The sequence below is a fragment of the Oncorhynchus gorbuscha genome, linkage group LG26 (genome assembly GCF_021184085.1).
Source record: "Oncorhynchus gorbuscha isolate QuinsamMale2020 ecotype Even-year linkage group LG26, OgorEven_v1.0, whole genome shotgun sequence".
Lineage (NCBI taxonomy): Eukaryota > Metazoa > Chordata > Actinopteri > Salmoniformes > Salmonidae > Oncorhynchus > Oncorhynchus gorbuscha.
Genome location: NC_060198.1, coordinates 6,598,470 through 6,614,659, shown reverse-complemented (window position 1 = coordinate 6,614,659; position 16,190 = coordinate 6,598,470). Strand labels below are relative to the sequence as shown.

Below are 16,190 nucleotides of genomic sequence, written 5' to 3'. Positions count from 1 at the left end.
AATATAATAATAATAATAATAATCTGCTATAATAATCTGCTCTCCTGCACCTGACTTCGCTTGCCAAAGGTGAAGCTGCTAACATGTGTGAATACTTATGTGAATACTTATGTCAATGAGATATTTCTGTATTTAATTTTCGATAAAATGCAAAGATTTCTAAAAAAAATATGTTTTCACTTTGTCATTCTGTGGGTAATGTGTGTAGATGGGTGACAAAAAAAAGTGTTTGAACCCATGTTGAATTCAGGCTGTAACCCAACAACATGGGGAAGAAGTCAAGGGGTGAGAAAACTTTCTCAGCTTGTATGAACACACCCTCAAATAAAAGGTGACGTTCTATACTGTCGCCTCACATGAAACATTTCATCTCAAATCCCAAAATGCAAGTGTACAGATATACAACTTTAAATTGTAGCTTCACTGGCCAAATACATATGGAGGTGGAGTGTATGTGTATACCACAGGAGGCTGGTGAGGGGAGGACGACTCATAATCATGTCTGTAACGGAGCAGAAAGGAAGGGCATCAAACACCTGGAAACCGTGTGTTTGATGTACAGTATTTGATACCGTTCCACTGATTCCACCCCAGTCATTACCACAAGCCTGTTCTCCCCAATGAAGCTGCCACCAACATCCTGTGGTGTACAGGCGTGTGTGCGTGCTTATGTCTCTGTCTCTGTCCCTCTTTGTCTGTGTCTCTGTGCTGTGCGTGTCTCCATCTCTGTCTCTCTCTGTGCTGTGTGTGTCTCTCTCTCTGTTTCTGTCACTATCCCTCTCTGTACTGTGTGTGTGTGTCTGTCTCTTTCTGTTTCTGTCACTATCCCTCACCTTGCTGTGTGTGTGTCTCTCTGTCTCTGCCCCTCTCTGTGCTGTGTGTATGTGTCTCTGTCTGTGTCTCTCTCTGTGATGTGTGTGTCTCTATGTCTCTGTCCCTCTATGTGTATGTGTCTTTGTCTGTGTCTCTGTCTCTGTCGCTCACTGTACTGTGTGTGTCTCTTTCTTTTTCTGTCATTGTCCCTCACCTTGCTGTGTGTGTGTCTCTCTGTCTCTGTCCCTCACTGTACTGTGTGTGTCTCTTTCTGTTTCTGTCACTATCCCTCACCTTGCTGTGTGTGTGTCTCTCTGTCTCTGTCCCTCTCTGTGCTGTGTGTATGTGTATCTGTCTGTGTCTCTGTCTCTGTCCCTCTCTGTACTGTGTCTTTCTCTCTGTCCCTCTCTGTGCTGTGTGTGTCTCTCTGTCTGTGTCTCTCTCTGTGCTGTGTGTATGAGTCTCTGTCTGTGTCTCTGTCCCTGTCCCTCTCTGTGCTGTGTCTTACCCTCTGTCCCTCTCTGTGCTGTGTGTGTCTTTCTGTCTCTGTCCCTCTCTGTGCTGTGTGTATGTGTATATGTCTGTGTCTCTGTCTCTGTCCCTCTCTGTACTGTGTCTTTCTCTCTGTCCCTCTCTGTGCTGTGTGTGTCTTTCTGTCTCTGTCCCTCTCTGTGCTGTGTGTATGTGTATATGTCTGTGTCTCTGTCTCTGTCCCTCTCTGTACTGTGTCTTTCTCTCTGTCCCTCTCTGTGCTGTGTGTGTCTCTCTGTCTCTGTCTCTCTCTGTGCTGTGTGTCTCTCTCTGTCTGTGTCTCTGTCCCTGTCCCTCTCTGTGCTGTGTCTTTCTCTCTGTCTCTCTCTGTGCTGTGTGTGTCTCTCTCTGTCTCTCTCTGTGCTGTGTGTGTCTCTCTGTCTCTGTCTCTGTCTCTCTCTGTGCTGTGTGTATGTGTATCTGTCTGTGTCTCTGTCTCTGTCCCTCTCTGTACTGTGTCTTTCTCTCTGTCTCTCTCTGTGCTGTGTGTGTCTCTCTGTCTCTGTCTCTCTCTGTGCTGTGTGTCTCTCTGTCTCTCTCTGTGCTGTGTGTGTCTCTCTCTGTCTCTCTCTGTGCTGTGTGTGTCTCTCTGTCTCTGTCTCTCTCTGTGCTGTGTGTATGTGTATGTGTATCTGTCTGTGTCTCTGTCTCTGTCCCTCTCTGTACTGTGTGTTTCTCTCTGTCTCTCTCTGTGCTGTGAGTATGTGTATCTGTCTGTGTCTCTGTCCCTGTCCCTCTCTGTACTGTGTCTTTCTCTCTGTCCCTCTCTGTGCTGTGTGTGTCTCTCTCTGTCTCTCTCTGTGCTGTGTGTGTCTCTCTCTGTGCTGTGTGTGTCTCTCTCTGTGCTGTGTGTGTCTCTCTCTGTGCTGTGTGTGTCTCTCTCTGTCTCTCTCTGTACTGTGTGTGTCTCTCTCTGCCTCTCTCTGTACTGTGTCTTTCTCTCTGTCCCTCTCTGCACTGTGTGTGTCTCTCTCTGTCTCTCTCTGTACTGTGTGTGTCTCTCTCTGCCTCTCTCTGTACTGTGTCTTTCTCTCTGTCTCTCTCTGTACTGTGTGTGTCTCTCTATCTCTCTCTGTGCTGTGTGTGTGTGTATCTGTCTGTGTCTCTGTCTCTGTCCCTCTCTGTACTGTGTCTTTCTCTGTCTCTCTCTGTGCTGTGTGTGTGTGTGTCTTTCTGTCTATCTCTCTCTCTGTGCTGTGTGTGTGTGTATCTGTCTGTGTTTCTGTCTCTGTCCCTCTCTGTACTGTGTCTTTCTCTGTCTCTCTCTGTGCTGTGTGTGTGTGTGTCTTTCTGTCTCTGTCTCTCGCTGTGCTGTGTGTATGTGTATCTGTCTGTGTCTCTGCCCCTGTCCCTCTCTGTACTGTGTATTTCTCTCTGTCTCTCTCTCTCTCCCTGTGCTGTGTGTCTCTCTCTGTCTCTCTCTGTACTGTGTGTGTCTCTCTCTGTCTCTCTCTGTACAGTGTGTGTCTCTCTCTGTCTCTCTCTGTACTGTGTGTGTCTCTCTCTGTCTCTCTCTGTGCTGTGTGTCTCTCTCTGTGCTGTGTGTGTCTCTCTCTGTCTCTCTCCGTACTGTGTGTGTCTCTCTCTGTCTCTCTCTGTGCTGTGTGTGTCTCTCTCTGTCTCTCTCTGTACTGTGTGTGTCTCTCTCTGTCTCTCTCTGTACTGTGTCTTTCTCTCTGTCTCTATCTGTGCTGTGTGTGTCTCTCTCTGTCTCTCTCTGTGCTGTGTGTGTCTCTCTCTGTCTCTCTCTGTGCTGTGTGTGTCTCTCTCTGTCTCTCTCTGTGCTGTGTGTGTCTCGCTCTGTCTCTCTCTGTGCTGTGTGTGTCTCTCTGTCCCTGTCCCTCTCTGTGCTGTGTGTGTGTGTGTGTCTTTCTGTCTCTGTCCCTCTATGTGCTGTGTGTGTGGCTTACTTGAGTGCTGTTGTCACCTTACACCTGGCCTAACTAGATATATCTGGTTTACAGAGGTTATATTGGTGTGTTGTGTTGGGAAGGCACGGTTAATTACTGCAGTGGGCTAAATCAGGGTCACACACAGTGTTTCTTGGTAGTCTTAAACAAATATAGTTTGATACAAAAGTATACACCTCACACACATGGTTATGGGCTTTAAAAAAAGAAGACACCTGTACCATGTCGGATATAGAATTGAAATGTATTACATTTTGTGTTTGCATCCCAATATTACACTTTATACACAACACAGAAGACTGCAATATTTTTCTGTTACAGTTTATATACGTAAATCAGTCAATTGAAATAAATTCACTAGGCACTAAATGACTACAGACCCGTAGCACTCACGTCTGTAGCCATGAAGTGCTTTGAAAGGCTGGTAATTGCTCACAACAACACCATTATCCCAGAAACTCTAGATGCACTCCAATTTGCATACCGCCCAAACAGATCCACATATGATGCAATCTCTATTGCACTCCACACAGCCCTTTCCCACCTGGACAAAAGGAACACCTATGTGAGAATGCTATTCATTGACTACAGCTCAGCGTTCAACATCATAGTGCCCACAAAGCTCATCAATAAGCTAAGGACCCTGGGACTAAACACCTCCCTCTGCAACTGGATCTTGGACTTCCTGACGGGCCGCCCCCAGGTGGTGAGGGTAGGTAGCTACACATCTGCCATGCTGATCCTCAACACTGGAGCTCCCCAGGGGTGCGTGCTCAGTCCCCTCCTGTACTCCCTGTTCACCCACGGCTGCATGGCCAGGCACGACTCGAACACCTTCATTAAGTATGCAGATGACACAACAGTGGTAGGCCTGATCATCGACAACGACGAGACAGCCTATAGGGAGGAGGTCAGAGACCTGGCCGGATGGTGCCAGAACAACAACCTCTCCCTCAACGTAAACAAGACGAAGGAGATGATTGTGGACTACAGGAAAAAGAGCACCGAGCATGCCCCCATTCTCATCGACGGGGCTGTAGTGGAGCAGGTTGAGAGCTTCAAATCCCTTGGTGTCCACATCAACAACAAACTAGAATTGTCCAAACACACCAAGACAGTCGTGAAGAGGGCACAACAAAGCCTATTCCCCCTCAGGAAACTAAAAAGATTTGGCATGGGTCCTGAAATCCTCAAAAGGTTCTACAGCTACAACATCGAGAGCATCCTGACTGGTTGCATCACTGCCTGGTACGGCAATTGCTCGGCCTCCGACCGCAAGGCACTTCAGAGGGTAGTGTGTACGGCCCAGTACATCACTGGGGCAAAGCTGCCTGACATCCAAGACCTCTACACCAGGCGGTGTCAGTGGAAGGCCCTAAAGTGTCAAAGACCCCAGCCACCCCAGCCATAGACTGTTCTCTCTACTACCGCATGGCAAGCAGTACCGGCGTGCCAAGTCTAGGACAAAAAGGCTTCTCATCAGTTTTTACCCCCAAGCCATAAGACTCCTGAACAGGTAACCAAATGGACTTACCCAGACTATTTGCATTGTGTGCCCCCCCCCCCAAGCTGCTGCTACTCTCTGTTTATCATATATGCATAGTCACTTTAACTATAAACTATACATTCATGTACATACTACCTCAATTGGCCCGACCAACCAGTGCTCCCGCACATTGGCTAACCGGGCTATCTGCATTGTGTCCCGCCACCCGCCAACCCCTCTTTTTACGCTACTGCTACTCTCTGTTAGAGGTCGACCGATTATGATTTTTCAACGCCGATACCGATTATTGGAGGGCCCAAAAGGCCGATGCCGATTAATCGGCCGATTCTTTAAAATGTATTTTTAATAATGGCAATTACAACAATACTGAATGAACACTTATTTTAACTTAACATAATACAGCAATAAAATCAATTTAGCCTCATGTAAATAATGAAACATGTTCAATTTGGTTTAAATAATGCAAAAACTAAGTGTTGGAGAAGAAAGTAAAAGTGCAATATGTGCTATGTAAGAAAGCTAACGTTTCAGTTCGTAGCTCAGAACATGAGAACATATGAAAGCTGGTGGTTCCTTTTAACATGAGTCTTCAATATTCCCAGGTAAGAAGTTTTAGGTTGAAGTTATTATAGGAATTATAGGACTATTTCCCTCTATACCATTTGTATTTCATTAACCTTTGACTATTGGATGTTCTTGTAGGCACTTTAGTATTGCCAGTGTAACAGTATAGCTTCCGTCCCTCTCCTCGCTCATCGCTGGGCTCGAACTAGCAACACAACGACAACAACCACCATCAAAGCAGCGTTACCCATGCAGAGCAAGGGGAACAACTACTAGAAGGCTCAGAGCGAGTGACGTTTCAAACGCTATTAGCGCGCGCTAACTAGCTAGCCATTTCACTTTGGTTACACCAGCCTCATCTCCGGAGTTGATGGGCTTGAAGTCATAAACGGCGCAATGCTTGACACACAACGAAGAGCTGATGGCAAAATGCATGAAAGTGCTGTTTGAATGAATGTTTACGCGCCTGCTTCTGCCTACCACCGCTCAGTCGGATACTTAGATACTTGTATGCTTGTATGCTCAGTCAGATTATATGCAATGCAGGATACACTAGATAATATATAGTAATATCATCAACCATGTGTAGTTAACTAGTGATTATGATTGATTGTTTTTTATAAGATAAGTTTAATGCTAGCTAGCAATTTACCTTGGCTTACTGCATTCGCGTAACAGGCAGTCTCCTTGTGGAGTGCAACGAGAGAGAGGCAGGTCGTTATTGAATCCCCCGAGCTGACAAGGTGAAAATCTGTCCTTCTGCCCCTGAACGAGGCAGTTAACCCAACGTTCCTAGGCTGTCATTGAAAATAAGAATGTGTTCTTAACTGACTTGCCTAGTTAAATAAAGGTATTTACAAAATGTAACCGTCAAATCGGTGCCCAAAAATACCCATTTCCGATTGTTATGAAAACTTGAAATCGGCCCTAATTAATCGGCCATTCCGATTAATCGGCCGACCTCTACTCTCTGTTCATCAGAGACTAACTGGTGTCTGTATATAGCCTTGCTACTGTTATTTTCAAATATCTTTTTACTGTTGTTTTATTTCTTTACTTACCTACACACACACACACACACACACACACACACACACACACACACACACACACACACACACACACACACACACACACACACACACACACACACACACACACACACACACACACACACACACACACACACACACACACCTTTTTTCCCCACTATTGGTTAGAGCCTGTAAGTAAGCATTTCACTGTAAGGTCGACACTTGTTGTATTCGGCGCACGTGACAAATAAACTGTGATTTGATTTGATCTATGGATTTCACATTCAGGGCAGGGGCCCACCCACTTGGGAGCCAGGCCCAGCGAATCAGAATGAGTTTTCCCCCATAAAAGGGCCTTATTACAGACAGAAATACTCCTTAGTTTCGTCAGCTGTCTGGGTGGCTGGTATGTCTGGGTGGCTGGTATGTCTGGGTGGCTGGTATGTCTGGGTGGCTGGTATGTCTGGGTGGCTGTTATCAGATGATCCCGCAGGTGAAGAAGCCGGGTGTTGAGGTCCTGGGCTAGCGTGGTTACACGTGGTCTGCTGTTATGAGCTGGTTAGACTTACTGACAAATTCTCTAAAATGACGTTGGAGGCGGCATATGGTAGAGAAGTTAACATTAAATGCTCTGGCAACAGCTTTGGTGGACATTCCTGCAGTCAGCATGCCAATTGCATGCACCCTCAAAACTTGAGGAATCTGTGGCATGGCGTTGTGTGGCAAAACTGCACATTTTAGAGCGGCCTTTTATTTTCCCCAGTACAAGGAAAATAAAAGCAGCATCTGGTTCTTGATATTCCACACCTGTCAGGTGGATGGATTCTCTTGTTAAATGAGAAATGCTCACTAACATGGATGGAAACAAATTTGTGCAAAAGAAATAAGCTTTTTGTGCGTATGGAACTTTTCTGCAAACTTTACATGTTGTGTTTAGCTATTTTTTCAGTATATAACAAAACTGTTTGACATAGAAACACCATATTTTCTGCTTTTTAAATTTTTATAATGAAGACAAATATGAATAACATTCCACAATGAGGTTAGTAGGTCATTTGACTGCAGGAAAGGGCTACGTTAACACACATTCCAGGGTTGGTTTCTACTCGACCTGCAACACCTGTGTATTTGGAGTGATTTCCCTCTGATCAACATGGAGCTGTTCTGTTTTCCAACTTCCTCAGGTGCTCAGAGTAACACAGTGTAGAGGGATTGTTGCTGAAGTACTTGACTGGATCCATTTACCCCATTGAAGGACCAGAGTGAGAAAGAGAGAGAGAGAGAGAGAGAGAACCTTAGTATTTAAACTATGCCCTATCTGCATCTAAACGACCCCACAAGCTCCAAGACAATCTGATCACACAGTAGTGGCTTCGGTCAGTGAGAATATCGCCCAGGAGGGCGGGAACGGAAACTTCATTTTCTGGGCTAATATTAGCCCAGGCCGGGCCTCTGGAAAATTCCTTTTAAATGATCACTCGCTGAGAAAAGGCAAAGAATTTGTTTAGCGTTTTGGTTGACAGTATTTTGCATGGATGGGTTTTTGCAGACAGTGGCTGTGTAGTAGAGGGTCCTGGGAAAGCAGATGTGGGTTAAGGTTTCTTTCCATCAGATGACCAATGGAATGATTGTCATTGCTGTGTGCCAGACAGTAGAACATTGTTTCTTATTTTATACTGATTGATACAGATCAATACAGTCACGTAATAGGCCAAGAGCCTGATATCATGTCATGGTACAGCATCACAGTAGGCTACTGTTACCACTGTATTACTAGTGTTACCATCTCACTGTTACTACTGTATTACTGGTGTTACTATCTCACTGTTACTACTGTATTACTGGTGTTACCATCTCACTGTTACCACTGTATTACTAGTGTTACCATCTCACTGTTACTACTGTATTACTGGTGTTACTATCTCACTGTTACTACTGTATTACTGGTGTTACCATCTCACTGTTACCACTGTATTACTAGTGTTACCATCTCACTGTTACTACTGTATTACTAGTGTTACCATCTCACTCTTACTACTGTATTACTAGTGTTACTATCTCACTGTTACTACTGTATTACTAGTGTTACCATCTCACTGTTACTACTGTATTACTAGTGTTACCATCTCACTGTTACTACTGTATTACTAGTGTTACCATCTCACTGTTACTACTGTATTACTAGTGTTACTATCTCACTGTTACTACTGTATTACTAGTGTTACCATCTCACTCTTACTACTGTATTACTAGTGTTACCATCTCACTGTTACTACTGTATTACTAGTGTTACCATCTCACTGTTACTACTGTATTACTATTGTTACTATGTTACTGTTACTACTGTATTACTACTGTTACTATGTCACTGTTACTACTATATTACTATTGTTACTACTGTATTACTAGTGTTACCATCTCACTGTTACTACTGTATTACTAGTGTTACCATCTCACTGTTACTACTGTATTACTAGTGTTACCATCTCACTCTTACTACTGTATTACTAGTGTTACCATCTCACTGTTACTACTGTATTACTAGTGTTACCATCTCACTGTTACTACTGTATTACTAGTGTTACCATCTCACTGTTACTACTGTATTACTAGTGTTACTATCTCACTGTTACTACTGTATTACTAGTGTTACCATCTCACTCTTACTACTGTATTACTAGTGTTACCATCTCACTGTTACTACTGTATTACTATTGTTACTATGTTACTGTTACTACTGTATTACTACTGTTACTATGTCACTGTTACTACTATATTACTATTGTTACTACTGTATTACTAGTGTTACCATCTCACTGTTACTACTGTATTACTAGTGTTACCATCTCACTGTTACTACTGTATTACTAGTGTTACCATCTCACTCTTACTACTGTATTACTAGTGTTACCATCTCACTCTTACTACTGTATTACTAGTGTTACCATCTCACTGTTACTACTGTATTACTAGTGTTACCATCTCACTGTTACTACTGTATTACTAGTGTTACCATCTCACTCTTACTACTGTATTACTAGTGTTACCATCTCACTGTTACTACTGTATTACTAGTGTTACCATCTCACTGTTACTACTGTATTACTATTGTTACTACTGTATTACTAGTGTTACCATCTCACTGTTACTACTGTATTACTAGTGTTACCATCTCACTGTTACTACTGTATTACTAGTGTTACCATCTCATTCTTACTACTGTATTACTAGTGTTACCATCTCACTGTTACTACTGTATTACTAGTGTTACCATCTCACTGTTACTACTGTATTACTAGTGTTACCATCTCACTGTTACTACTGTATTACTATCTCACTGTGTTACCATCTCACTCTTACTACTGTATTACTAGTGTTACCATCTCACTGTTACTACTGTATTACTATTGTTACTATGTTACTGTTACTACTGTATTACTAGTGTTACCATCTCACTGTTACTACTGTATTACTAGTGTTACCATCTCACTGTTACTACTGTATTACTAGTGTTACCATCTCACTGTTACTACTGTATTACTAGTGTTACCATCTCACTCTTACTACTGTATTACTAGTGTTATCTCATCTTACTACTGTATTACTAGTGTTACTCTCACTACTGTATTACTAGTGTTACCATCTCACTGTTACTACTGTATTACTAGTGTTACCATCTCACTGTTACTACTGTATTACTAGTGTTACCATCTCACTCTTACTACTGTATTACTAGTGTTACCATCTCACTGTTACTACTGTATTACTATTGTTACTATGTTACTGTTACTACTGTATTACTAGTGTTACTATCTCACTGTTACTACTGTATTACTAGTGTTACCATCTCACTGTTACTACTGTATTACTAGTGTTACCATCTCACTGTTACTACTGTATTACTAGTGTTACCATCTCACTCTTACTACTGTATTACTAGTGTTACTATGTTACTGTTACTACTGTATTACTATTGTTACTATGTTACTGTTACTACTGTATTACTACTTTTACTATGTCACTGTTACTACTGTATTACTATTGTTACTACTGTATTACTAGTGTTACCATCTCACTGTTACTACTGTATTACTAGTGTTACCATCTCACTCTTACTACTGTATTACTAGTGTTACCATCTCACTGTTACTACTGTATTACTATTGTTACTATGTTACTGTTACTACTATATTACTAGTGTTACCATCTCACTGTTACTACTGTATTACTAGTGTTACCATCTCACTGTTACTACTGTATTACTAGTGTTACCATCTCACTGTTACTACTGTATTACTATTGTTACTATGTTACTGTCACTACTGTATTACTAGTGTTGCCATGTCACTGTTACTACTGTATTACTATTGTTACTATGTTACTGTTACTACTGTATTACTAGTGTTACCATCTCACTGTTACTACTGTATTACTAGTGTTACCATCTCACTGTTACTACTGTATTACTAGTGTTACCATCTCACTCTTCTACTGTATTACTATTGTTACTATGTTACTGTTACTACTGTATTACTATTGTTACTATGTTACTGTTACTACTGTATTACTATTGTTACTATGTTACTGTTACTACTGTATTACTACTGTTACTATGACACTGTTACTACTGTATTACTATTGTTACTACTGTATTACGAGTGTTACCATCTCACTCTTACTACTGTATTACTAGTGTTACCATCTCACTCTTACTACTGTATTACCAGTGTTACCATCTCACTGTTACTACTGTATTACTATTGTTACTATGTTACTGTTACTACTGTATTACTATTGTTACTATGTTACTGTTACTACTGTATTACTATTGTTACTATGTTACTGTTACTACTGTATTACTATTGTTACTATGTTACTGTTACTACTGTATTACTACTGTTACTATGACACTGTTACTACTGTATTACTATTGTTACTACTGTATTACGAGTGTTACCATCTCACTGTTACTACTGTATTACTATTGTTACTATGTTACTGTTACTACTGTATTACTAGTGTTACTATGTTACTGTTACTACTGTATTACTAGTGTTACCATCTCACTGTTACTACTATATTACTAGTGTTACCATCTCACTGTTACTACTGTATTACTAGTGTTACCATCTCACTGTTACTACTGTATTACTAGTGTTACCATCTCACTGTTACTACTGTATTACTAGTGTTACCATCTCACTGTTACTACTATATTACTAGTGTTACCATCTCACTGTTACTACTATATTACTATTGTTACCATCTAACTGTTACTACTATATTACTAGTGTTACTATGTTACTGTTACTACTGTATTACTATTGTTACCATCTAACTGTTACTACTGTATTACTATTGTTACCATCTAACTGTTACTACTGTATTACTAGTGTTACCATCTAACTGTTACTACTGTATTACTAGTGTTACCATCTCACTGTTACTACTGTATTACTAGTGTTACCATCTCACTGTTACTACTGTATTACTAGTGTTACCATCTCACTCTTACTACTGTATTACTAGTGTTACCATCTCACTGTTACTACTGTATTACTATTGTTACTATGTTACTGTTACTACTGTATTACTAGTGTTACCATCTCACTGTTACTACTGTATTACTAGTGTTACCATCCCACTGTTACTACTGTATTACTAGTGTTACCATCTCACTCTTACTACTGTATTACTAGTGTTACTATGTTACTGTTACTACTGTATTACTATTGTTACTATGTTACTGTTACTACTGTATTACTACTGTTACTATGTCACTGTTACTACTGTATTACTATTGTTACTACTGTATTACTAGTGTTACCATCTCACTGTTACTACTGTATTACTAGTGTTACCATCTCACTCTTACTACTGTATTACTAGTGTTACCATCTCACTGTTACTACTGTATTACTATTGTTACTATGTTACTGTTACTACTATATTACTAGTGTTACCATCTCACTGTTACTACTGTATTACTAGTGTTACCATCTCACTGTTACTACTGTATTACTAGTGTTACCATCTCACTGTTACTACTGTATTACTATTGTTACTATGTTACTGTCACTACTGTATTACTAGTGTTGCCATGTCACTGTTACTACTGTATTACTATTGTTACTATGTTACTGTTACTACTGTATTACTAGTGTTACCATCTCACTGTTACTACTGTATTACTAGTGTTACCATCTCACTGTTACTACTGTATTACTAGTGTTACCATCTCACTCTTACTACTGTATTACTATTGTTACTATGTTACTGTTACTACTGTATTACTATTGTTACTATGTTACTGTTACTACTGTATTACTATTGTTACTATGTTACTGTTACTACTGTATTACTACTGTTACTATGACACTGTTACTACTGTATTACTATTGTTATTACTGTATTACGAGTGTTACCATCTCACTCTTACTACTGTATTACGAGTGTTACCATCTCACTCTTACTACTGTATTACTATTGTTACTATGTTACTGTTACTACTGTATTACTATTGTTACTATGTTACTGTTACTACTGTATTACTATTGTTACTATGTTACTGTTACTACTGTATTACTATTGTTACTATGTTACTGTTACTACTGTATTACTACTGTTACTATGACACTGTTACTACTGTATTACTATTGTTACTACTGTATTATGAGTGTTACCATCTCACTGTTACTACTGTATTACTATTGTTACTATGTTAATGTTACTACTGTATTACTAGTGTTACTATGTTACTGTTACTACTGTATTACTAGTGTTACCATCTCACTTTTACTACTATATTACTAGTGTTACCATCTCACTGTTACTACTGTATTACTAGTGTTACCATCTCACTGTTACTACTGTATTACTAGTGTTACCATCTCACTGTTACTACTGTATTACTAGTGTTACCATCTCACTGTTACTACTATATTACTAGTGTTACCATCTCACTGTTACTACTGTATTACTATTGTTACCATCTAACTGTTACTACTATATTACTAGTGTTACTATGTTACTGTTACTACTGTATTACTAGTGTTACTATGTTACTGTTACTACTATATTACTAGTGTTACTATGTTACTGTTACTACTATATTACTAGTGTTACTATGTTACTGTTACTACTGTATTACTATTGTTACCATCTAACTATTACTACTGTATTACTAGTGTTACCATATCACTGTTACTACTATATTACTAGTGTTACTATGCCACTGTTACTACTGTATTACTAGTGTTACTATGTTACTGTTACTACTATATTACTAGTGTTACTATGTTACTGTTACTACTGTATTACTAGTGTTACCATCTCACTGTTACTACTGTATTACTATTGTTACTATGTTACTGTTACTACTGTATTACTAGTGTTACTATGTTACTACTGTATTACTGGTGTTACTATCTCACTGTTACTACTGTATTACTAGTGTTACCATCTCACTGTTACTACTGTATTACTAGTTTTACTATCTCACTGTTACTACTATATTACTAGTGTTACTATCTCGCTGTTACTACTTTGTTACTATTGTTACTATGTTACTGATACTACTGTATTAGTAGTGTTACTATGTTACTACTGTATTACTATTGTTACTATGTTACTGTTACTACTGTATTACTATTGTTACTATGTTACTGTTACTACTGTATTACTAGTGTTACCATCTCACTGTTACTACTGTATTACTGGTGTTACTATCTCGCTGTTACTACTTTGTTACTCGTGTTACTAACTTAGTCACTGTTACTTTCTGCAACCTTTTATTAAGTTGCAAACCTCAAAGCATATACCCAGTATGTTCATACATATTATATGGTCAAATAAAAAATAAAATAATAAATACAATTTTCTCAGTACTTTGTTGAAGCACCTTTGGCAGCGATTTAAGCCATGATTCTTCTTAGGTATGATGCTACAAGCTTGGCACACCTGTATTTGGGGAGTTTCTTACATTCTTCTCTGCAGATCCTATCAAACTCTGTCAGGTTGGATGGGGAGCGTCGCTGCACAGCTATTCTCAGTTCTCTCCGGAGATGTTTGATCGGGTTAAAGTCCGGGCTCTGGCTTGGGCCACTCAAGGACAATCAGAGACTTGTCCTGAAGCCACTCCTGTGTTCTCTTGGCTGTGTGCTTAGGGTCGTTGTCCTGTTGGAAGGTGAACCTTTGCCCCAGTCTGAGCAGGTTTTCATCAAGGAGCTCTCTGTACTTTGCTCTGTTCATCTTTGCCTCGATCTTGACTAGTCTCCCAGTCCCATTCCGCTGAAAAACATCCCCACAACATGATGCTGCCACCACATGCTTCACCGTAGCATGGCATTCAGGCCAAAGAGATCAATCTTGGTTTCATCAGACTAGATCATCTTGTTTCTCATGGTCTGAGAGTCCTTTAGGTCCCTTTTGACAAACTCCAAGTGGACTGTCATGTGCCTTTTACTGAGGAGTGGCTTCCGTCTGGCCACTCTACCATAAAGGCCTGATTGGTGGAGTGCTACAGAGATGGTAGTCCTTCTGGAAGGTTCTCCCATCCCCACAGAGGAACTCTGGACCTCTGTCAGAGTGACCATCGGGTTCTTGGTCACCTCCCTGACCTTGGCCCTTCTCCCCTGATTGCACAGTTTGGTTGGGCGGCCAGCTCTTGGAAGAGTCTTGGATGGTTCCAAACGTCTTCCATTTAAGAATGATGTGGCCACTGTGTTCCAGGTGGACTCCAATCAAGTTCTAGAAACATTTAAAAGATGATCCATGGAAACAGGATGCACCTGAGCTCAATTTTGAGTCTCATAGCAAACGGTCTGAATACTTATGTAAATTAGTTTTTTTGCAAAAATGACTACTAACCTGTTTTTCTTTGTCATTATGGGGTATTGGATGTAAATATATTAAAAACAATATTTAATCAATGTTAAAATAAGGTTGTAACTAACCAAATGTGGAAAAATGGAGGGGTCTGAATACTTTCCGAATGCCCTGATGAAATATCCCAGATGTGAAATACTGTATTGATGTATGATGTGTGCTTTATTACTTTATGCAATGTATCATTAAGCCATAAGGCCTGGGGACGTGTGTTATGTTGCCAAAATACCACGGCTAAGTGCTGTTCTTTTGCACGACAGAACACAGAGTACCTGGATACAGCAAGCGGAATATTGGCCATATACTACACACCTCTAAGATGCCTTATTGCTGTTATAAACTGTTTAACAATGTAAAAATAAAAGTTTTTTGTCATACTTTCAGCCAATCAGCATTCAGGCCTCGAACCACCTGGTTTATAATTAGTGATATATTGCATGAACAGAGAGTACTTGACCTCTATCCTCTGTTGAAAAAGACCACCGTGTTCATAAGTTGACCTTTATAGCGTTGGAGACAGAGGCTCATGCTGCACTTTATCACTATGACCCAAACTTTACAACCTCTTAAATGTGTGTTCTGTCTCTCTATCTCTCTCTATCGCTGTCTCTCTATCGCTCCTTCTGTGTGTGTGTGTGTGTGTGTGTGTGTGTGTGTGTGTGTGTGTGTGTGTGTGTGTGTGTGTGTGTGTGTGTGTGTGTGTGTGTGTGTGTGTGTGTGTGTGTGTGTGTGTGTGTGTGTGTGTGTGTGTGTGTGTGTGTGTGTGTGTGTGTGTGTGTGTGTTAGGTAAATCCCACCTGGCCATAGTTCAGAGGGTGAACAACGAGGGTGAGGGGGACCCCTTCTACGAGGTCCTGGGCATCGTCACCCTGGAGGACATAATCGAGGAAATCATCAAGTCAGAGATCCTGGACGAGACAGACTTGTACAGTAGGTGCCCAAACT

General features: G+C 40.5%; 2 protein-coding genes across 5 annotated transcripts in view; both read left to right on the top strand.

Moving 5' to 3' along the window:
• LOC124016427 overlaps window positions 1–16,190 on the top strand; it is a 549,380-nt gene that overhangs the window by 329,834 nt on the left and 203,356 nt on the right. The gene's annotated exons all lie outside the window — the stretch shown is intronic.
• LOC124015446 (metal transporter CNNM2-like) overlaps window positions 1–16,190 on the top strand; it is a 70,661-nt gene that overhangs the window by 41,122 nt on the left and 13,349 nt on the right. For all 4 annotated transcript variants that reach the window (XR_006835157.1, XM_046330637.1, XM_046330635.1 and 1 more), the window contains exon 2: window positions 16,032–16,175. Coding sequence is in view for 3 of the 4 variants with exons in the window: in XM_046330637.1 (XP_046186593.1) it covers window positions 16,032–16,175 (144 nt within the window). In the remaining variant the exon portion in view is untranslated. The remainder of the gene's footprint in view (window positions 1–16,031; window positions 16,176–16,190) is intronic.